The 23,084-nt window shown below is 36.6% G+C and overlaps 1 protein-coding gene across 8 annotated transcripts in view; it reads right to left on the minus strand.

Annotated features, from left to right (window-relative positions):
• The window catches only part of MRTFB (myocardin related transcription factor B), a 335,374-nt gene that overhangs the window by 80,513 nt on the left and 231,777 nt on the right, over window positions 1-23,084 (minus strand). Inside the window, exon 1 of one of the 8 annotated variants that reach the window (XM_010339402.3) lies at window positions 5,490-19,173. The exons of the other annotated variants lie outside the window; for them this stretch is intronic. Coding sequence (XP_010337704.1) covers window positions 5,490-5,610 — 121 coding nt within the window. The 5' untranslated portion in view covers window positions 5,611-19,173. Of the gene's footprint in view, window positions 1-5,489; window positions 19,174-23,084 lie in introns of those variants that run through there. 8 annotated transcript variants of the gene reach the window in all.

Below are 23,084 nucleotides of genomic sequence, written 5' to 3' on the forward strand. Positions count from 1 at the left end.
GATCTTTTACTTTTTCATTTGTATAGTATATTGTAAGAACCATATCTTGTATCTTTTTAAATTTACTTTTTGAGACCGGGGTCTTGCTCTGTTGCCCAGGCTGGAGTGCAGTGGTGTGATAATAGCTGACTGTAGCCTCAAACTCCTAGGTTCAAGGGATCCTTGCACCTCAGCTTCCTAAGTAGGTAGGCCTATAGGCATGGGCCACTACACCTGGCTAATTATTTTGCAGAGACAGAGTCTTGCTACGTTGCCCATGCTAGTCTTAAACTCCTGGGCTCAGCTGATCCTCCTGCCTCAGCCTCCAAAACTGCTGGGATTACAGGTGTGAATCACCATATCCCACTCTTTTAAAAAACATTAATTTAGTGGCAACTCACTTGTACAACACTTTCAATTAGTAGAATGTTGGCAGAAAACAGGACATTCCAAAAGAAATCAAAATAGATGTTGCAAAATTCAGCTGTTTTGTAATGTCTTCTGTAAGTTTTAACTATTTATTTTTTAATTGTCTATTTTTAAAGATGATTAGAAGCAGCAATCAGAAAAGGAAGAGCACCCCAAAGTGGCAGATGACAAAAATCAAACAATAAATAGTAATTAGAGTAATCTAATAATGATCCAGCAATCATTCTGTGCATGCACAACAATCTTACATACCTCAACAGTACCTCTGGGGCACCACGGTATTGTATGTGGGGTGAGCCATTAATTTATAATGGAACTATAAATTATATCTGAAGGTGATAATTCCAATTATTATATTCTGTTTAAGAAGGCAGAGAGGGGTATAATACTCTTTAAATACTTACGAATAATAATAATGTGTCTATGAGATGCAGGACATTGGGGGATGAGATGGAAAAATAGGCCAGACAATTCTTTCTCCACGACATATTATGGGGCCAATAGTAAAGTCAGTGCATATTCATATTATAATAGCATAAGGTGAAATGCCATAAAATGGTACAGATACAGTTATGGGAACATACAGGAGAGAATAAATCATCATTAGCTGATGGGATCAAGTGCTCTTCTATAAGAAACGGCACAAGAATTGGGTTTGAAGAGGCAGGGCCTGCAAAGCTAGAGTGAGAGGAGCAAAGCACTGAGTAGCATTGTGCAGAACTTTCTGTTAGGACAGAAATGGAAACGTTCAAAGCAGCAGCCACTAGCCACATGTGGCTCCTGAGTAGTTGAAACGTGGTTAATGTGACTGAGGAGCTGAATTAAAGAGAAAATTATTTCATTTTAATTATTTTAGATGTAAGCAGCCATATGTGGATAATGGGCAGCACAGGTAGAGTATGTATAATTTCCACCATTTAAAAAAGCTCTGGTGGTTTGGTAAAGTGATTTATTTAATCTCTATGTATTTCCAGGTGGGATTATTCATAGTATCTCAGACAAATGTTCATTTTCTTCTCAAAGCTATTACAGACACATCCCAGTACGATATGTTAATTTATTCCACTGCTGGCTGGGCCAGATACGACAAACTTTCATGTACTTCATCTTGGGTATTAGCCAGTCTGTGGCAGAACTGGAAATATGGCCCCCCCTATTTTGTAACTCCTTCCCACTCCCTTAACACTCATGGTTGAGCCACACAATGACAGGAACCCGGGTCCCCAAGTCACTTCTTGGAGGACAGCAGCCTAGGACAGTTGTTCACACTGGACTGTGTTTTGAGCAAGAAACGCACTTTGATTGTTGTGTATTAATTACTCTGACTAAAACTGCCCTGCATTTGGGGGCAGTTAGGGCAGTTTTAGTCTGTTAGGGCAGTTTTAGTCAAAGTAATTAACACAACTTAGTTTTCTCTCTGTAGTATCTTATTTTTCACCATTAGAGAGTCCTGTATATCAAATACCATTTTTTCCTCTTAAAATCCATTTGCTACCATTTTGGCTGTGACAAATATGGAACACAACTAGCTAGGAGCATTAGTTAATTATGATTCCTTTATCTGAGTAATGACTCACGTTAAAACACTTATCCGAATTAAATTATCTCAATTTATTTGATTTTTCCTGAAAATCCCTAATTATCAATTCTTCAGCTGTCACATCAGAGTGGCTTGTAATAATATCCTTCTTAGTTGTAGATCAAGAAATTAATTTAAAGCTCATGTATGTTGAGTGCAATTAGAAAATGTCTGAAGCCTTCTGTAGACAAGTTAAAAGTTGAGATTCCCTATTGCTGCTCTGACAAAAGAAACTAGTCTAAGGAGAATTTTCTATTTTGAGTTTGTTCAGGGGGAATTCTTAACATTTGCTGTTGTTCTCTCCTAGAGGAGAAAATAATTAAATTCTCCAAGCACATACATTGGTTGGTATTTATCAAAAAGTTTATATAAGCATCAACAAAGCTGTGAGACGATATGCTTTATTATCCAAATAATTCTCTGCGGTGTGATGACAACTATTCATAGATGGTCAGCACTTAGAACTTTCTCCTCTTTTAAATTTTCAAAAGGTATTACTAAATTTCCTTGTTAAGGCATCCCATCAATACTTGAGTCCTATAGTATTTGCTAATAAAAGCTGTTTTCCCCTAATAATAATTTCAGCCAACTAGCATTGTCAACAATTACAAGAATTCTAAAATATCCCAATATAAGGACGCAAGCAACTACTTGAAAAGCAGAGTAGCCTTCCAAGCCCTGAGAGTAGACATGTCAGAAATATGAGAGCCCAAGCTTGTGTCTATGTGATTAAAAAATTAAATGAACCAAAACTTATCCCTCCTTAATTACCTAGAAATTCGTAATTCAGACATTTAAGTTCTAAAGGTTACTCTTTCAAACAACCCAAAAACAACCTTTTTAAAAATGAGTAGAAAACTACTGTTGGTATAAAATATAAGTATTTTTAAATGAGTATCCTTTAAAACATGAGGTATAAACTATTAAGGATTATTAATAGTCATTTATATATTTCTCTCTTTTGATAAAACAGCATATATCTAATTAGACTCCAGGACATTTTAGAGCAAAAAGTTAACCGAAAGTATATTTGTCTCTTTTGATAAAACAGCATATATCTAATTAGACTCCAGGACATTTTAGAGCAAAAAGTTAACTGAAAGTATTTGAGTAACTGCTGCTATCTCAATCAACTTCCATGGATTCATGTAAACGATGAGGATCCAATACTTAAAAGCAGATGAAGTTCACCAGGAGGTTGTTCCAAAGCTAAATTCTACGAATGTGATAAGCTGAACACTGTTGTTCATTTGCAGGCAGGATTAGTGACATGCTGAATTTCGGGAATTCAATTTTGCAAAGAGAACCAAATTATTTTTATATGACTCCAAATTTTAAAAGTGCCTTTCTATAATTTTTATTTTTTCACTCTAATTAAATCCAATCTAACCCTTTCAATGTCACTAACTTTGAGGAAGCAAATTGCCCTTAATGTCTATATATATTATTTTACCCTCAACCTTATCTATTAGAGAAAATGAGTAGAAGTATTTAGCCTGTTGAGATATAAAGCAAAACCCAGTTCAAAGCAACTACAGTGAGACATTAATTTTATCAACCAATTATTTCTGTGGAGTGTTTTAAATATAAAGTTTCTCTCCTCTACCTCTTTATATTAATGAATTTAACAAAACAATAAGATATATAATATTTCTATTTTGTAAATATAGGCAGGATTTTAAAATTTAAATTTTAAATAGAAGGAAAAAGAAACAGATGAAAAAAAAAAGAAGAGAGATGAGAAGCTGGCATTAAAGAGACATCTTACAAAATCACTATGAGGTAGGTATTGTTTCTCCTCATTGTACAAATGAGGAAGTTAAGGCTCAGAGCAGTAAGCTTGTCCAGGATCACAAACCTGGTAAATGGTGCATGTAGAATTTGAACTCAAGTATTTCTCACTCCAGAGTTTATGCTCTTTTGCCGTTAAACTATTTCACCTGTATAAATCAAACCATGGTCAGAACTGTTAGGGAAAAAAATATATTATGTAATCATCTCAACTCTATTTTGTGGTTCCAGATGATGATTCTCTTACTCTGTTTTTACATATTTTATCCTTGCTTTCTATGTGCCTTAATCCCATTGCTGTTGTGACATCTTTTTATTTCTCCTGTTCCGTTTTCCTCTACTTTCCTGGTTTTTCAAGTACACAAAATATGTTTTAAATTGATAGTATTACTAGGAGCTTGACACTTGAACTTGACTTAAATGACAGACAATTCTCAAACTTATAAAAAATTAATGATTTAAGAAATTTAAGTTCCCCTCAATGAGACTCCAGAAATGCATCCTAAAAATTCCAGTGGCATTGATTTTTATAAAAATCGACAATAAGACATGCTGTGCACAAGCAGAAGCAACTCCATTGTTTGGTTCCCAGCAACAGCTATTTATATTTCACTGTGTGCCATTTATTTCGACCTAGGAGTTTTCCGTACCCATACCCAAAAGTAGTTCAACTACAGCATGTCTAACTCTTGTTTCTTCTTCTTATCATTTGAAAGAAGCTCAAATTGCTACTTAGGCCAATTAACACTATATTTACTCTCTGGGTCTCTATAAGACAATCAAGAGCAAGTGGGGAGGCAAGGGGGTGGCTGATGGCAGCAGCTGAAAGCAGAGAGGCTGAAAAATGGGTTACTGTGGGGGTTTTTTTGCCTCCCAAAGATGACAAGGAAACCAATTTTCAAATTAAACAAGCATTGAGATGAGTGACTCTCATGTCTCAAATTCAGGAATACTTATTCTCTGCAGACCCTTAATTTCTTAAACACTGGCTACAGTACGGCACGCTGTGCACCAGTCTTGCCATGCTTCTGCATGCCAGGACAGAGGACAGCAATGCCGACAAGTTTGGCTATCTCCTTAAATCAATCAGTGAGGTATCTATGCAGTGTTTACTAACAATAATAATCGACGGTATTTATTCTCAAGCTTATTCTTTGCTTGCTTTGCTACAAAACAAAACGGAGCTATGCAATGTGCTTTTTAAAACAAAAACTATGCAATGTGTATTACAACAAATTAACCTATCATTGTAGGATTTAAGAAAGAGCTAGCTACTTTCCTGGTTTTAAAACAAAAAAATCGTAAGCATCTTAACTGAAAAATGAATTTTTCTTGAATTATGCATTTGGAAACCTAAAAGAAGCACTGTTCTCACCAACACTGAAAAGGAAATGGCCTCTCCAAAAAGAGAAAAAAAAAGGAATAAAATTCAAAAAATTAACCTGGGAAGATTTTACTGAAATGAGGACTGACTGCGTAAGTCTCCTTACTGTATTAATTATTGCAAACGCCCTACAATTCCATCAGCTAATTAATCTTTAGTAACAGCTACCCAGAACAGCATCAAGCTTTCATTTCAAAGAACTTAGAACGTGTAAGGTACGTGAGTGAACAGATAGAGCAGACACACGGCATAGTAACAGACAGACATGCTCAGCTGGCTGACCAGAATATGAATTTGGCAGTTTTGCCCCTGTCCAGACAGACTGACCTTCCTTGAGACTTTTCTGGTTGCTCCCCTCAAGGCATTCCTTTTCTTTTAATGGTTCAAAATCCCCAGCAGTTAAAATCTCTGGGAAGCCCTGTTGCTGCTTCTTGGAGCTATCGATCATGGTGAGAGGCTTCTGAAGACAGGCAGCATCAAGCAGGAGAAAAGCTTAATTTGCAGAAGAGCGAAGTGCGGTGCTCAGAACACTCTGGTCCCTGGGTCCCTGGTTGCTCCCCACAATACCCCAATCACTGGGCAATTATGTCTTTAAGCAGCTGAAGGCAGCCATTACCCTTTAGTTCCCAGCTTGACCTGCAAATACATTCATGCTGCTGGAAGCCCTTAACTCTCTCCCACATCGGGAGGCAGAGCCACACAGGCACGATTCTAAAATCCCACCCCTTTTCCCAGCCAGCCCACTTTCCCTTGCCATTCCAGCTTCCCCCGCGCTGGGGACTTCAATCTGCAGTTTGATGGTCCGAATCATCTGACAAACACTGAGTCAAGCAGTTAAAAATAAATCGTCTAGTTGTTAAAAGAGAAGACTTTGCTGATACCTAGCAAGACAAATTGCTGCCTGTGGTCTCTCTCCAGCTCTCTATAAACACAGCCACAGGCTGTGGAAATACTTTATATTGGCGAGACAAGCACATTTATTACTCATTAAGTTCTCCAGCTACACAAACGGCATTCTAGGGCATCTGAAGGAAGCGGCTCTTAGCAGAGGCACACTGAATAAACATGCTACCAGCATATGTGAATGAAGACAGAGTCATTTCACTACCAAAGTTCTTTTGTGATGTGCTTTGTGCTGCACGTGGCTCTTCCTGGCAAAGCCGAAGCTCTTTGTAATAGGGAATTGTACTGTAATTGCAGCTTTCTTCCTCCGGTAATTCAGACCCGAGCAGTTTTCCTTGGTGCCACTAGTCGGCTGAGAGAGTTAACATCGCCATGATTTTTTTTAAGAAAAATTCTCCTCCCATGCATTAAAAGCAGTGACACTGAGAGCTTCTATTTCATAACAGAGCAAACCAATGACCAGCCCAAGTTTAATTTTACACGAGCTACCAAGGATGGGCACCTCTCCTCCAAGTCACAGGCTGCTGATCACTGCATATAGGGACACTAAAGGAAGGAAATCTCTAGATGCAGAAATTCCAGGCAAATGTGGAGATAAGCCTGTTTCCAAATACTCCAGATATAGATCTCTGTAGCCAAAATAATCTGATTTTTAAAAATGGTTCAAAGTGTGTTCCTTTGCAAAGGAGTTCCCAAAAAACCCAACAGAGGTTAGAAGAGCAGTAGACTAGGAATACTGTTTCATGAGGATCTGTTTTGTCCACTTTAATAAAAACAAAAAAAACTTCTAGCAGAGTGCTTGGAATATTAGGTGCTCTCAATAAACATTTGTAGCATGGTCGAGTGAATGAATTAAAGCAGAAGATGGTGCATCAGGAAAGCCACTAATTTTAGATGAGTAACTAAATAAGTTCTCTAAAGGAAGCACATTTTATCTTTAAAAGAAAATATACAGATACACTTTAATTGTGCACCTGATGAGATCCTCCTGAGGGATAAAGGCGTACATTGTTACAGCCAGAAAAATCAATATTCTTGCCACCAATTAAACACAAGTGGGACTGGATGAAGTATTCTGTCCTTTGTCCCTGGTTCCAAGGCTGGTGTGCACTAAACCCATATTCTTCTAGAAAGATTGCTATCTATCCTTTTTCAGCATCTCATATGACATGCTTCTTGTCAACTGAAATTCCTTGTGAAGCAAGTTAAGTCCATCCTTGGTAGTACACACCACTGCAGGAACAAACAGTGACAAGCTTATCACACTCTCAAAAATGCCTCAAACATTCTGTTACTATCTCTGACCCTAAGGCTTGTATTCTTCTAAACAAGCTACTCCTGCACGTTTAAAGGAGTAATAAAAATAATCATCATTCTTTGAGGATGTTCTTCAGGTTGGTCATTTAAATAGACGTTTTGCAAGGTTTACCTAATTTAACCCCCCACAACCCCTATGTTCACTATGATTATTTGTGTATGTTACAGACATTTTACACACCAAGACTCAAGTTACAAAGCTTCTCAGTGGCAGGTATGGAATTTAACCAGTCTTAGTTCTCCAAAGCCCAAGTCTGTCTATGACCTTGCCTTGCCTTCTGTCTTCTAGAAAATGCCCCAACTCCAGGCTTTAGTTTCATCTTGAGACAGACTTAGCAGCAGAAGCCATGACTTTTATGATCCCCTAGTAATTCTACTCTTGGTGAGAGGAAAGAAAGTCAACATAATCATACTAAAATGATTTTATAAAAACATTTTAACTTCTCAGGAAATAATAATAGCAGCCAACCTTATTTAGTGCTTACTATATGCTATAGACCAGGCATCCCCAAACTACGGCCCGCGGGCCACATGCGGCCCCCTGAGGCCATTTATCACCCCCCTCCCCGCAACCCGCCGCACTTCAGGAAGGGGCACCTCTTTCATTGGTGGTCAGTGAGAGGAGCACAGTATGTGGTGGCCCTCCAACGGTCTGAGGGACAGTGAACTGGCCCCCTGTGTAAAAAGTTTGGGGACGCCTGCTATAGACTAACTGCTTTTTATATATTATCTCATTTGTTCTACTGCAAGACTTGTGACTTCAGCATTATTTTCTTGATGTTCACACGGGAAAATGGAGGCTTAAAAAACATTAGGCCAGGCAGCACTTTGGGAGGCCAAGGTAGGTGAATCACTTGAGTTTGAGACCAGCCTGGCCAACAAGGCAAAACCCTGTCTCTACTAAAGATACAAAAATTAGCCTGGCATGGTAGCATGTGCCTGTAATCCAACTGCGCGAGAGGCTGAGTTAGGACAATCGCTTGAAGCTGGGAGACAGAGGTTACAGTGAGCCAAGATTATGCCACTGCACTCCAGCTTGGGTGCCGACTCCGTCTCAAAAAAAAAAAAAAAAAAAAATCAAACACTTGGTCAGACGTGGCATATCTTCTAAGTGGTAGCCAGGATTTCAAAGCAGGCACCTTGGCTCCAGGGCCTACATGCTTAATTACATTGCAAAAAGAACAACGAAAACAATAAACTCCAACCTTTTTTTTTTTTTTTTTCCTACTTCAGGATGTTGTTTTGAAATCTTGAAAAATGCCCAACTGTTTTTAGGTTACAAGTCTATAAATCTGAGTAGATACACAATTGCACCAGCCACTTTAAAATTCTTTACCATATCTCCCTCTGTGTATGTGTATATCTTCAGCATGTGTTGAATGTGTTTTTAAAAAGTTATCTTTTAAGAAACCTCTGCATGCTTATTTTTATATCTAATAAATATCAAAATCCCAACAAGAAAACACATTATTCTTCTGTAGAGTTATATCAAAAGTTGTGGCTTTGTAGTTCTGAAAGAAAGTTCTCTAGTGGTGAATGCACCTGAAAAAATATTTAGCTATTTAAAATTTTTTTTTAAAATAATTTCAAATTTACAGAGTATTTCCCCCAGAATCATCTCTGAATAGGTTGTAACATGATACTTCTTACCCGAAGTGTTCTGGTGTGTAATTCCTATAAACAAAGATATTCTCCTATAGAACCAAAATATAATCATCAATATCAAGATGATATTGATGATTGCTTAGTTGGTATAGATATATCAAATTAACACTGATAGGAAAAAAACACATAAAAAGAAGAAACAAATTAACACTGATATATATGCATTCAAGTTCCACCAATTGCCCCAACAATATCCTGCATACTAAAAGGATCTAAACCAGCATCACATACGGCACTGAGTTCTTGAGTTATCAAGTCTCTTTAGTTTTTGTCCATCTTGAACAATTCCCTTGGTCTTTCTTATCTTTCCTTGAATTTTTATTATTATAGGTCTGTTATTTTGTAGTCTTATCCTCAATTTGAGTCTCTCTGCTGTGTCCTTATGATTAGGCTCAGGTGATGCATTTTCAATAGGAATACCCCAGAAATAATGATGTAGTCTTTGTATCCTATCAGATGGTACATAAATTAAAATATATTTAGTAATTGTCTCAAAACTGATGATGCTTATTTTGACACCTTGGTACTGGCCAGATTTCTCCATGGTGAAGTTATTCTTTTTGTATATATTTATTCTGTGAGGAGGTGCTTTGAGAACAATCCTTTGGTGTAACTGGCTGAATTATCACTATGATGGTTGCCAAATGGTGAATTTGAAAAGTCCATCATTACCTCTACATTTATTAGTGGTGTATCTCACTATAAGAAAAAATTCTCTTTACATGGTTTATGTTACCTATTTATAGTCTCCTATTTCATGCAACAGCTTATAATCTGTGACTTTCATTATTTATTTTGATACCCAAATTGTCTCATATTTAGCTAGTGGGAACTCCCACAGTTTCTTATTGTCATGATTCTATCATTCCTTGAGCAGTTTCTTACTTTCTTACTTCCTGGTACAGGATGTCTCAGGCTGATCCTGTACTTTTTTTCTGCCTTCTTTAGAACCTAAGATCTGAATGCTAGGTATGCTCATTGCTGCAAGGGTGTCACTGTTGCCAGGCCTTCTCTGCAGACAGAGCTGTGGAACATGTCTGAGTTTATATGTGTGTGGATGTATATACGCACATCTACATACATTTATATCTCTATATGTGAATGGATGTAAATATACATCTATATTTAAGTACATATGTCTACATTTATTTATATGTATTGAAAACCATGAGTTCATCACAATGCCTCCAATTCTATTCCAGTGTCACAGGTTCACTCTGATTTTCTTTTCCGTATTTGCGGCCCCTTCTCCTACAGGGAGAAACATGGCTTCTGCCACCCCAATCATGGACACCTTGTATACAATACCCCTGCCACTGCCTTGGCTAAAAATGTGCAGAAAGCCTCTTCACCTTACACTGGCCTGCCTTCCCAACTTTCACAGGGCAGCCGCCTGGCTCAGCCCCACACAATGCCTTTTGGGATGAATTAGGGAGACAGGGAAGGAGACCTGCAGTATCTCTCAGCCCTACCTCTGTCACCTGAATTACTTCCCAGTAGGTTTGCCTTTGTTTCTTACTGCATGTGGTACATCACCTTGACTGTCATTCGGTGCTAATGTTACAAGTGACATTTACCTTCAAATAATATGTAATGAAAATCACTTCTGCTATGATAAATCTGCTTCCACAGTGTTTGTGTATATGCACACTGAACAGAGCTGTTTTAACATGAAAGAGATGACCATAAATCAAGTCCATTTTCCCACCACCCCAAGCAGATATTTAATAAGTATGAGAAAAACTGTATTGCTTAGAAACTAGGAATAATCCAAGAAAGTCTTCAGGGAATCAGAATACAAACAAATGCAGCTCAAGGGACTTACACAAAAACTTGGCAGAGTTAATATATGCTTATAAAACTACTGATAAAAAGAATACTGCTGTGATGATGCTGTACTTCACTATGAAGAAACCTGATAATATTTCCAACTGTGCAATGTTTCACAATGTAAAACTATTCAAAAGTAATGAATAAAATAATTAGTAACAAATGCAAAGAGACTGGTAAATATTAAGGCATACTTTTCTGGTAGCATTCTTGACACAAAGATTGAGTAAAAATAACCTTTTCTTTTCATCTTCTATGTCTCAGTACTTGGTAATAGATCATCAGTGGCTATTTACTCAACTGAATGACGGTAAACTTTGCAGCTTCCTTCACACAGGCTGAGCCAGAGTATTACAAAATCTACATAGATAATTAGATTGGATACATTTAGGAAGAAAAATGTTCAGTCTAGGGTACACATAAATTTTTTTTCTAATGCTACCATATTTTTAGTAAAATACATATTTGACCCATATTTTTCTCCCTTTCAATGTTATAAACACCACTATAAAATACTATACCTTGAGATCATTACTAAATGGTTATGGTAAATCCCAACAGTTAATTTAAAATGTTTTTTTTTTTTTTTAAGCAAAGGACAATTAAAAAGTGCTATCTCTCAAATCAGAACCACATGTCTTAAAAGTTCTTTACGGTTACCACTTTTAAAGTACATATTGAAAAAGTCCTCTATTTTATCACTCTAAATATATATACTGAACATACAGTACTTCAGATGTAAACAGATTTAACAAATTAGCCTCTATGAAAACCACTGTTTCATGAAGGATACATTTTTCTGACCTTTCTGGGGTAATAAGATTTTAAAGGAAACCATCCATGTTTCGCAGTTAAGTACTGCAGCATAACTGAACGCCACAACAGGGCACAACAGCCTGATCGTTGGTTTGTCGTGTGTGCGTGTTGTACCTCACGCTGGAACAGACCAGCACACCAGCACATGCAGCACCTCCCTCCCCGCTGGGTTTGCTTCACCCTCTCTGAGGACATGAAAGGCAACTAAGGCTTTTCGGGGATAGAATTTCCCCATGCATGGTCTCATGATTGGCCTTTGCTGGGACTGAGAGAGAGTGTTGTGTGGGACACAGGAATGGCAGCACAAGCAGAGGACACCTTGCACGGCTCCTCCTCAGGCAGCTGTTCACATGACAGCAGCAGCGTGCAACACAAGTGAAATGTGCTGACTACACCTGTGTAACAGCCTGGGCCATTGGTCTTTTCCTGCTCAAATCATTAGCATGGATAATCACGAAATGACAGAACACACTTTTGTCAACATAAAAAAAAGTCATCCAAATCCTTTCTCCATTTCTAAGCTCTATAGTTACTTATATAAATACAACTAGCTACAAGATTTACAACAAAGAGCTTTCCTCAGATGATATGATTAGTCTTCCTCAAATTCTGAGATAACCTCCCTAGCTATGGATATCTGAAAGACTTTTAATGTCATATCATCATCTCACTTATCCAAATACATCTAGACATCATTAAAGCAACTCACTGAGGGCCAATGTGCATCTACTAATATCATTCTATGCACTGGAGACATGTTAGGTGTGTGTGGGACGCAATAGCTGTCTTTCAAGGAATATGGTCTAGAGCTTTTAACAATTTCTGACTGCCACTTTCCTTCTCTTTCCCCTTCTTTTACTATTAGAATGTTCTTTATACCAGTGCTTGTAATTATCTGTGAGTTAAGAGAAATATTTTTAAATTTCCAAGTTTCTAAATGAGTTTTCTTTTCATTCTTTCTTTTTCTATTTTTAAGACAGAGACTTGTTCTGCTGCTCAGGCTGGAGTATGGTGGTGCAATTATGGCTCACTGTAGCCTCGACCTCCTGGGTTCAAGCAATCTTCCCTCCTTAGTCTCCTCAGTAGTTGGGTCTACAGGCTCATGTCACCATGCTCAGTTAATCTTATTTTTCAGTAGAGATGAGGTCTTATTATGGTGCTCTGGCTGGTCTCAAACTCTTGGGCTCAAGCAATCCTCCTGCCGTGGCCTCCCAAAGAGCCTAAATGAGTTTTCTTTCTGGAGTTCAGATGTCTTTGTTTTTAAGATTATATGCTATACTCAACTAAATCATCTAATTTTAAAAGAAAGGCTTTTGCTAGATGGAAAAACAAAAATTAAAGAAAAAAAAACCCCAAACTTATAACAGCAAGTAATGGGTTCTCCTAGACTTCAGGTTGGTTCAGTTCTGGACAGTGTACTTAAAAACCATGCCATGCCATCTTATTCATCGTTGCAGTCCCAGACACTATGATGGCTTAATTAATGCTGCCTCTATGAATAAACAAGTGCCACTCAACTGACCAAACCTCTTCCATTCCTCTCCCCTATATACTTGTCAGCCCACATTTCTTAGCGTGGCATTCAAAGCCATCAGTGCTTTGTCTCCCACTTTCCTGACCAGCGTTATTTACTCCCTACATGTTCCCTATGCTTCAGCTAATTCAAACTGCTTGGTATTCTCTAATACACTCTGTGTTGTCCTTGTTTTTGCACAGGTTTTTTCTTCCTGGAATTTCCTATTCCTTATCTCTGCCCAGGGAAACTGTACTTAAACAATCTTCAAGAACTAGTTCCAATATCAGTCTCTTTTAGAAGCTTTCCAGATGTCTCTCTCCATTCCTGAGAGTCAGGTCTGTTCCTCCGCATACTCTGAACACTCAAGATACCTGTCATCGGAGGACTCAGCACACCATGTGTTGACAATAATGAAGATGATGATGATGCCAGTTGTTAACGTTTATATGCCACTTACATTTTACAGCATTATATTTATGCATGATGTTAAGTGCTTTACATGTATTCACTCACTTTACTCCACTCAATAACTCTCTCTACTACTATCTCCATTTTACAGTGAGGCAATGAGAGGTCAAGTCACTTGTCCAGCTATACAGCTTTTAAGAAACAGAAGAGCAGATTTTTTTTAACTTAGTATTGTTTCAGTCTAGCTTTGCTCAATAGGTTCTGTGAGGAAATTAAGCCCTAATACTCAAAGGTATCCATTGTATATGATGAATTCACTTTTCTCCTAAGAATCTAAAATAGTATTTGGAATGTCATCCTTGGGAGAACTGAGAAAACAGTCACAGAAATCACATTTGTAGGGTTTAATTCTTGGGGCTAAAAAAGGCTGGATGTGTCCAACCTTTTATGCTTTTCCTCAGCATCAACACTTATCAGTATATTTTTTTCATTTTCCTCAGATCCCTTCCCCCATCTTCATAAAGTTTACAATCTTTGAGAGCTGGAACTATATCTCATTCAACTGATTCCTATAACATTTATGCCAATGTTTCAAGCAATTTTTACATGGTCAAGCTTCTCTTTAATTAAACTCTTATATTTAGCAGTCCAGGCTGTATGATAAGCATCTTCCTTATCTTCCTTTCGGTCAACTAACAACAAAAACTTCTTGTTATATATTTTTTGGTTGTATCTAAAAGACATCTCAAAATCAATTTTGCTGATATATAAAGATGATAAGATGCATATCCATTTAAAGTAATATAAATTAGTGAGTTTTGATGGAAGCATGCACCTGTGAAACTACAGTCACATTTAAGACACAGGATATTTTCATCATTCCCAAAAGATTTCTCCTGCCCCTGTGCAGTTTCCAGATAATCACTGATCTGCTTTCTATCACTATCAATTAGTTTATCTTTTCTAGAATTTCAAGTAAATGGAATCATACAGTAAGTGGTCTTCTGTGTCTAAATTCTCTCCCTTAGCATAGTGACTCTGAGATGCATCACACTGTTGCACCTCATCACTGGTTGGTTCCTTTCTATTACTGAGTAATCCACTGTATGGATATACCATGCTTTGTTTATCCATTCATCTGTTTGATGAACATCTGCATAGTTTTCAACTTTGAGATACTATGAATAAGTCTGTTATGAAAATTTGTCTATTAATCTTTGTGTAGATACTTATACTCATCTCTTCTGTGTAAAGGCTTGGTCATGTAGAAGGAGTATGCTTAGTTTTTAAAGAAATTGTGGTTTCTTTTTTTTTTTTCTTTTAGAAAACGTGATTCCTTTAATATAAATTTATTGGCAGTCTTATCTGTAATAGCCAAAAACTGCAAACAATCACCTACCCAAAGTGAATGAATAAAAATGGGTAAATTCATGTAAGAGAATACTACTCAAATAAAAATGAATTACATACAACAACATGGATGAATCTCAAAATTATGCTGAATGAAACAGATACAAAGAAGACATACCATTTATGATTCCATTTATATTAAATTCTAGAAAATGTATATTAATCTATAGTGACACAAAGCAGATGAGTAGTTGCCGAGAGACTGAGATAGAAAGAGGAATGGATTACCAACAGGCATGAGGAAATTTCTAAGAGTGATGAAAATGTTTGTTTTCTTGATTGTGGTGATGGTTTCACAGGTGTCTTGATTGTGGTGATGGTTTCACAGGTGTATACATATGCCAAAATTCTTCAACTTGAATACTTTAAATATATACAGTTAAGTGTATGTCAACTATAGTTCAATAAATTTTATTTTTTTAAACCCACAATGGGACTTGTGGGAACAGAGAAATTCCTGTATGTAATACAATAACCCTGAAACAGTCTCTACGATTACAAAACTTGAATGCAATAGATTATTTACCTGGGCATCTAAACCATGAAAATGACTGAGCAGAACTGCTTGAAAGGATCTTAAAAAAGAAATAAAAGCAAAACAACAAAACCTACTCATTCATTCAAATAAATCCCATCTTTAATAAGTGAAGAATGATTTCTACAGTGCACACTGATAGTGTAATGCAATGAGCTGTGACTGACAAGCCTATACTATTTGGTTAACTGACACGTGTTACAGATCAGGCAAAGGGGTAGTAATCCCGAAAACAGAAAATGTAAAATTCAAGTAAAAAAAATTATATGTAACACTGGATAACAGTGAAAGGCAAAAAATGAAAAAATTATACGTGACAAAGGAAGACACTTTTTCTGGGGGGTGGGGAGTAGAGTCTTTCACTCTGCTGTCCAGGCTGGAGTACAGTGGCATCATTTCAGCTCACTGAAATCTCCGCTTCCTGGGCTCAAGCAATTCTCCTGCCTCAGCCTCCCAGTAGCTGGGATTACAGGTATGCACCAGCATGCTCTGCTCATTTTTGTATTTGTAGTAGAGACAGGATTTCACTATGTTGGCCAGGCTAGTCTCCTCAACTGATCCACCTGCCTCAGCCTCTGAAAGTGCTGGGATTACAGGTGTCAGACAACGATCCTGGCCAGGAAGACACTTTTTAATGCTAAAAGCTATATAATCAGAAATGAAGCTATAACAGCTATTACCATGCACAAAACAACAAAGCAACCACTGTTACAAAACAAAAAGGATAAGAGATACAATGTGACATGGATACAACTAATAGGAGGCTTTAATCTGCCACTCTTAGTACAAGACAGATGATGAAGATAAAAAATAAGAATATATAAGGCCAAAACAGCATAATCAGTAAAGAGATCTTACTGATATATATTGAACTAATCATGGCACTAATGATAGTGAATACATTTTCTCAAATATACATGGAATCCTCAAAAAAACAATCATATATTAAGTCACAGGGAAAACTTCAAGTCTCATGAAGTAAACAAACAAACAAACAAACAAACAAAAAAACAACACTCTGACCTCAACGTAAACCCACTACAAATTATTAATAAAATAAAAAACTATTGTGTATCTTGAAATTAATTACATCTATTAACTCATAAAAAAGGAAAAACACAAACTGAGATAGAAGACGTTCTAGAAAAAAATAGTTGTTTTGTATATCAGGACCTATGGCATGCATTTAAGTAGGGATCAGAGAAAAATTCAAATCCATAAACCATTATATCAATAAAAATGGAAGAATGAAAATAAAGTATATGACAAAGAGGAAAAAGATTAAAAGACAAAGAACAGAGCCCCAGTGACCCATGAGATGATATCAAAAGTTCTACTATATATGCAAGTAGAGTCCCAGAAGGATGGCAGAGAGAGAATGAGGTACAAGACATATTTGCAAAAATAATGCCTGAAAATTCTACAAATCTGAATTTGAAAAATCATAAATTTACAGCTCCAAGAAACCTGGCCAACTTCATGTAGGCCAAATTCAAACACATACAGAATTTAATAGCCTTCAGATACACAAATAATAAGCAGTTAAGAGATTACAATTGTAGATAAAACTCCATTAATAACAGCAACTAAAGATAATAAAAACTCTTAGAAATAAGCTAAACAAGAAACGTGTAAAACTCCTAAAAAATACTGAAATAGCCTAGAGCAAATAAAGACAGTCCTTGTTTTTGGATAGGATAATACATCATAAAGATGTCAGCTTCCTTAATTTACAAATTTAGTGCAATCCCAGTAAAACACCAACAAGCGTTTTAATGGAGCTAAGGCAAGTTGATACTCAAGTTCATATGGAAAAAATAAAAAACACCCAAGGCAAGCCAAAAAAAAGAAAAAGAAAAAGAAAAGAAAAGTAATGTAGGGGGAGGGGCCTTACCAGAAAAAATAAACTCCAAGAGGATCAGAGACCTGGGATTTAAATGTAAACAAAAGAAAACAAATGAAACCATATGAGTATCCTGAATAAATATTGATGGGATTCTTATAACCTGGACATAGGGAAAGGTTTTCACACTGTCACCTAAAATCTAGATGCAATGAAAAACAGGTTGGATAAATTCTGGCTACATTAAAGGAAAAACCCAAAAACATACTGAAGAGGAAAGGCTAGTAGCCCCAATATGTAAGTTAATTCTAAAAATTGAAAAGTTCAAAAACCTGACAGAAAAATAAACAGAGAATTCATTCTCTCCCTCTCTAAAACATTCTGAAAGGGTCCTTCAACATATTGAAAAGATGTTCGCCCTTACTCGTAATTTGAGAAACTCCAGGCCATGAAGGAATAAACATTCTCTTACAGTGCTGGCTGGAATGCAAACTGATGCAACCCTCTGGGAAAGCAATGTCTAACAAGACTACACATGTATTTTCCTCTTGACCCAGCAACCCTATCTCTAGAAATTTACCTGATAGATAAATCTCTGACATCATAAAAAATATACGCCAAAAGTTATTTACTGGAGCAGTTTGTGACAGCAAAATCTAACAACTAACTTAAATATTCACATATAGGAGACTCGCTGAATAAAACTATGGTATAACTATACAATAGAATACTATATAGCTGTTATCAATAAGAAAGATCTCTATGAACTGATATGAAGTAGTTTTCAGAATACCGTGAATGAAAAAAGGAAATTGCAATAGTGTCAATATGTTACTTATGAAGTAGTTTTCAGAATACCATGAATGAAAAAAGCAAATTGCAAAATAGTGTCAATATGTTACTTCTTGTGTGAGAAAGAAGAGGAAATAAAATATAGTTGCTTGTTTGTTGGGGGAGATGGGGGAGAAGGAAGAACAAACTAGAAATCAATGGAATTTATACCTTTGTTGGGTGGGGACACAGGTTGGAAAGGATGAAGGGATGGGAATGGGACAGGAGAGAAAGGTGAGGAGTGACACTTCTCTGAGGACATCTTTTTACATTTCTTAGACTTTCAGAACCTATTTAATATTTCAGGTATTCAGAAATGAATAAAATTAGCTAGGATAGGGGACAACCCAAATTTGAACATAAAATAAATGAATGCAACCGTATTTCAAACAACATGAACATAGTGAACAAAGGACAGAACCAACCTTAACTACTTTTGAATACAGATTTTGACTATATATCTGTAGGCTAAAGACAAAAAGGACATGAACAAATATCGAACTCCAGTTAGTAGATACTTTTTAAAAAGCTTTGCTGAGATGTAATTTGCAAACCATAAGTTCACATTTATTTTCACAGGGGAATAGGTTAGCAATTCCAGAACTACTTTATGTGAATTCTAGAATTAAACACATAAAATATACTGTGGATAATGAGAGCCAGGTTCTAGGTTCTCACTGTCAGAGAACAGAAAGGGGAAAGGCTAAAGGAACCCAGTGATATGGGAATAAAAATGGAGTTATCACTAAGGATACCTGGTTTTTAATATATACAGTGATAGAGCCAGAACAGAGATGTGTGTATGTTTATTTTCTCTTTTTTTTTTTTTTTTGAGACGGAGTTTTCGCTCGTTACCCAGGCTGGAGTGCAATGGCGCGATCTCGGCTCACCGCAACCTCCGCCTCCTGGGCTCAGGCAATTCTCCTGCCTCAGCCTCCTGAGTAGCTGGGATTACAGGCACGCGCCACCACGCCCAGCTAGTTTTTTGTATTTTTAGTAGAGACGGGGTTTCACCATGTTGACCAGGATGGTCTCGATCTCTCGACCTCGTGATCCACTCACCTCGGCCTCCCAAAGTGCTGGGATTACAGGCTTGAGCCACCGCGCCCGGCTATTTTCTCTTTTTTTAAGACAGAGTCTCACTCTGTTGCCCAGGCTGGAATGCAGTGGTGCAATCTCAGCTCACAGCAATCTTCGTCTCCCACGTTTAAGAGATTCTTTTGCCTCAGCCTCCAGAGTAGCTGGGATCACAGGCGCCCACCACCATGCCTGGATAATTTTCGTATTTTTAGTAGAGATGAGGTTTCATCATGTTGGCAAGGCTGGTCTCGAACTCCTGACCTCTGGTGATCTGCCTGCCTTGGCCTCCCAAAGTGCTGGGATTACAGGTGTGAGTCGCAATGCCCAGACTATGTGTATTTTCTAATTTCTGTCTACTAAGAAGACCTACAAACAACGAACACACCTAGTTCCCAGACCTTAGTTTATAAATACTCTACTAAAAGGTAGCATATTTTCTTTGAGAAATAGCTGACTCCAGGGCTAGGGCAAGAAAAGCTCCAGTTGAACCTGGAACATTTTGTTGTGCCAGAATGCAAATAAATGCTCAGAGAATGATGCTGAGGCCTGTCAAAAGGACAGAGAAACCAGCTTGAAGGAGCTGGCCAAATCTGAGACAGTCTGAGCATCAAAATAAATAATAGTAACAGATTATAACCCATAGAATCCATGATTCTATAATGATATAAGTTAAAAGAAAGAAAGAATGAAAACTTTTTTTTAAAGTAGAATGTCATCTGTTAATAAATGTAAGGAATGATGGAATTAGAAAATTACCACTTAGCAGCTACCCACATGTAATAACAAATTTTTTTCAAGAAGACAATAATACTGTAAAATACTTTAAATGCCATCAATAAAAGTGTAAGTATCTCTAGAAAGCAGATGGAAATGTATTCAAGAATCCAGAAACAGGTCTAAATTCTCTGACCCTATAACACCTATGACTATTCTAAATGAATATTCTGGAATATACATACATTATGTATATATATTTATAACTGTGTATATATATACACACACACATACACAGTACACATAGTATATATATAATATATATAACTATATATATACAGTATATATCATGTATATATATTCCAGAGTATTAGCATGTATATATATTCCAGAATATTCTTCATGGAATATCTAATAACATGGAAGAATGTTCATATCATATACATATATAATGGCTTATATGCAATGGTATTCACACCAGCATTAACTATAGCAGTAAATTCTAGGTATGATCTAGATGTTAATCAATAGGGGAGTGATTGAGTTATAGCACATTTCTAATGATATTGCAGAGCCATTGAAATTAGCCTTCAAAATCAGAAAATAATTATTGAATGCTTACAATGAGCCAAAGAAGTAAAAAGTAATTTTATTTCAGATGTTTTGATTTTTTAACAGGGAGAGAGAGGGTTTGACTGTGTCACCCAGGGTGTGGTTTCAAGGTAACCTCTTACCTTCTGAGTAGCTGGAACGCAGACATGCATTACCACATCCAGCCACTTTTTAAATTTTTCATAGAGAGCCTTGCTATGTTGTGCAGGCTGGTCTAGAGCTCCTGGCTTTAAATGAACCTCCCACCTCAGCTTCCCAAAGTGCTGGGATTACAGGTGTGAGTCACTATGCCCAGCTGAGAGAAATATTTAATACTGGAAGAATGTTTGCTATAGGGGTGACAGGAGAAAAGGAAGCAATAAAAACATGATCAGTACCATCTCCAATGAAAAGGAAAAAAAAACAAGACAAAATACTTGAAAATGTTACAGTGGTTATCTGAATGATAGGGCTTATAGTTTATTGAAATTGCTTGGCTTTTATCTTTCTGAATTTTATAAATGATCTGTAATGAACATGTGTTATATCTATGATGAAAAAAGGCCAAACTCTAAAAAGACATTTTGTATATTAAATTTTTTTTAAATTAAAAATTCTTATTTATTTTTATTGAGATAGAGTTTTGCTATGTTGCCCAGGCTGGTCTCAAGCCCCTTGACTCATGAAAGCTTCTCACCCTAGCCTCTCAAGTAGCTGGAATTACAGGCATGTACCACCATGCTTGGCTTACCATTTCTTTAACTGGTAACCCAAACTGTCTCTTCATAGTAACTGCCTGTGTATACAAATTTTAAGGTTCTATATTTCTAAAAATTGAGTTAAAAAACTGATAAATTAAACTTTATCTAAAACTAAAGTTTTTGCTCATAAAAAGATAATTCAAGAAAATAAATAGGCAAGCCACAGAGCAGGATAATACATTTGTAAAACACGTATTTGACAAAGGATTAGAATCAAGGATATATAAAGAACTCCAAAATTTCTTAATTGAAAGACAAAAACCAAGTTAAAAAATGGGCAAATGTGTTTTGATGCTATTATGTTTTATGAAATATTCAGAATCAGACCTGAGTGGAACTGATAATAATCTCAGAGTACAAACAGGGAGGAAAAGCAGACAATGGATTACGGGGAAAAATATAAGAAGAACGGATAATTTGTTCTTACTCAAACAGGGACATTTTAAGCAAACACTGAAGTTGATACATTTGCTGAAGGCTTTACAAAGATGTATACAGATATGTGAAATATGTCAAAATATGATTGATGGCCGGAGGTAACTAGGTAAGTGAGTCCATCTGAGATAAAACAAAGCATGTTAAAATACTAATGGCAGAAGTGGGGCATACACGAGAGCTCACTATAACATTTAACTTCCCTGCATGTTTAAAAATTACTATAAAAAACTGGGAAAAAAATGAGCAAAAGATTTGGAGAAAATCTGTCACATAAATAGCTAATGAGCACATTAAAAAGTGCTAAATATCATTAGATATAATGAAAATGTGAATCAAAACTTCAATGAGATATTAACACACACCCACGGGAATAGTTAAAATGGAGAAGACTAACTTTGTCAAATAGTGGTTAGAAGGTGGCACAACTGGAACTCTCATACATTTATGGGAGTATAAAATGATGCAGCCACTTCTGAAAAGGACATGCAGATTTATAAAACTAAATATTCACCTAGCGACTACTCTCCCATATACATACTCAAGGAAATAAACACCTGTACAAGCCTATTCATAGCAGCTTTAATCATACTAGCCCCAAATTGTAAAATGTCCAGGTTTCACTAAAATAAAATGAATAAACAAATTGTGATCTACTCATAAACTGGAATACTACTAAGGAACAAAAAAGAAGAACCGATACATGTAACATTAATAAATCTCAAAAACATGCTGAACGCAAGAAGCCTTCTACAAAAGAGTATGTATTACACAATTCCATTCATATGAAACTTGACACTCTAAAAAGAAAGATAAACCTACTATATGGTGAACAAAACCACAACGGTAGCTGTCTCAAAGGGGCTGGGGTAGAAACTGATTGGGAAAGAGCAGAAAAAAACTTTCCGGGGTGATAGCAATGCTCTATATCTTGATAAACATGTTGGGCACTTCAGCGTACGCATATGTCAAAACTCATCCAATAGTGTGCCTTAAGATTTGTGAATTTGTTATATATAGATAAGCAAAACCACACATACATTTTAGCTTTAAAAATGTAAACCAATGACCAGTAGAACAGAATAGAGAACTCAGAATTAAGACCACGCATCTACAACCATCTGATCTTCGACAAACCTGATAAAAAACAAGGAATGAGGAAAGAATTCCCTATTTCATAAATGGTTTTAGGAGAACTGTCTAGCCATATGCAGAAAACTAAAACTGGGTCCCTTACTTACACCTTATATAAAAATTAACTCAAGAT

This window comes from Saimiri boliviensis, chromosome 12 (assembly GCF_048565385.1).
Source record: "Saimiri boliviensis isolate mSaiBol1 chromosome 12, mSaiBol1.pri, whole genome shotgun sequence".
NCBI classification, from domain to species: Eukaryota; Metazoa; Chordata; class Mammalia; order Primates; family Cebidae; genus Saimiri; species Saimiri boliviensis.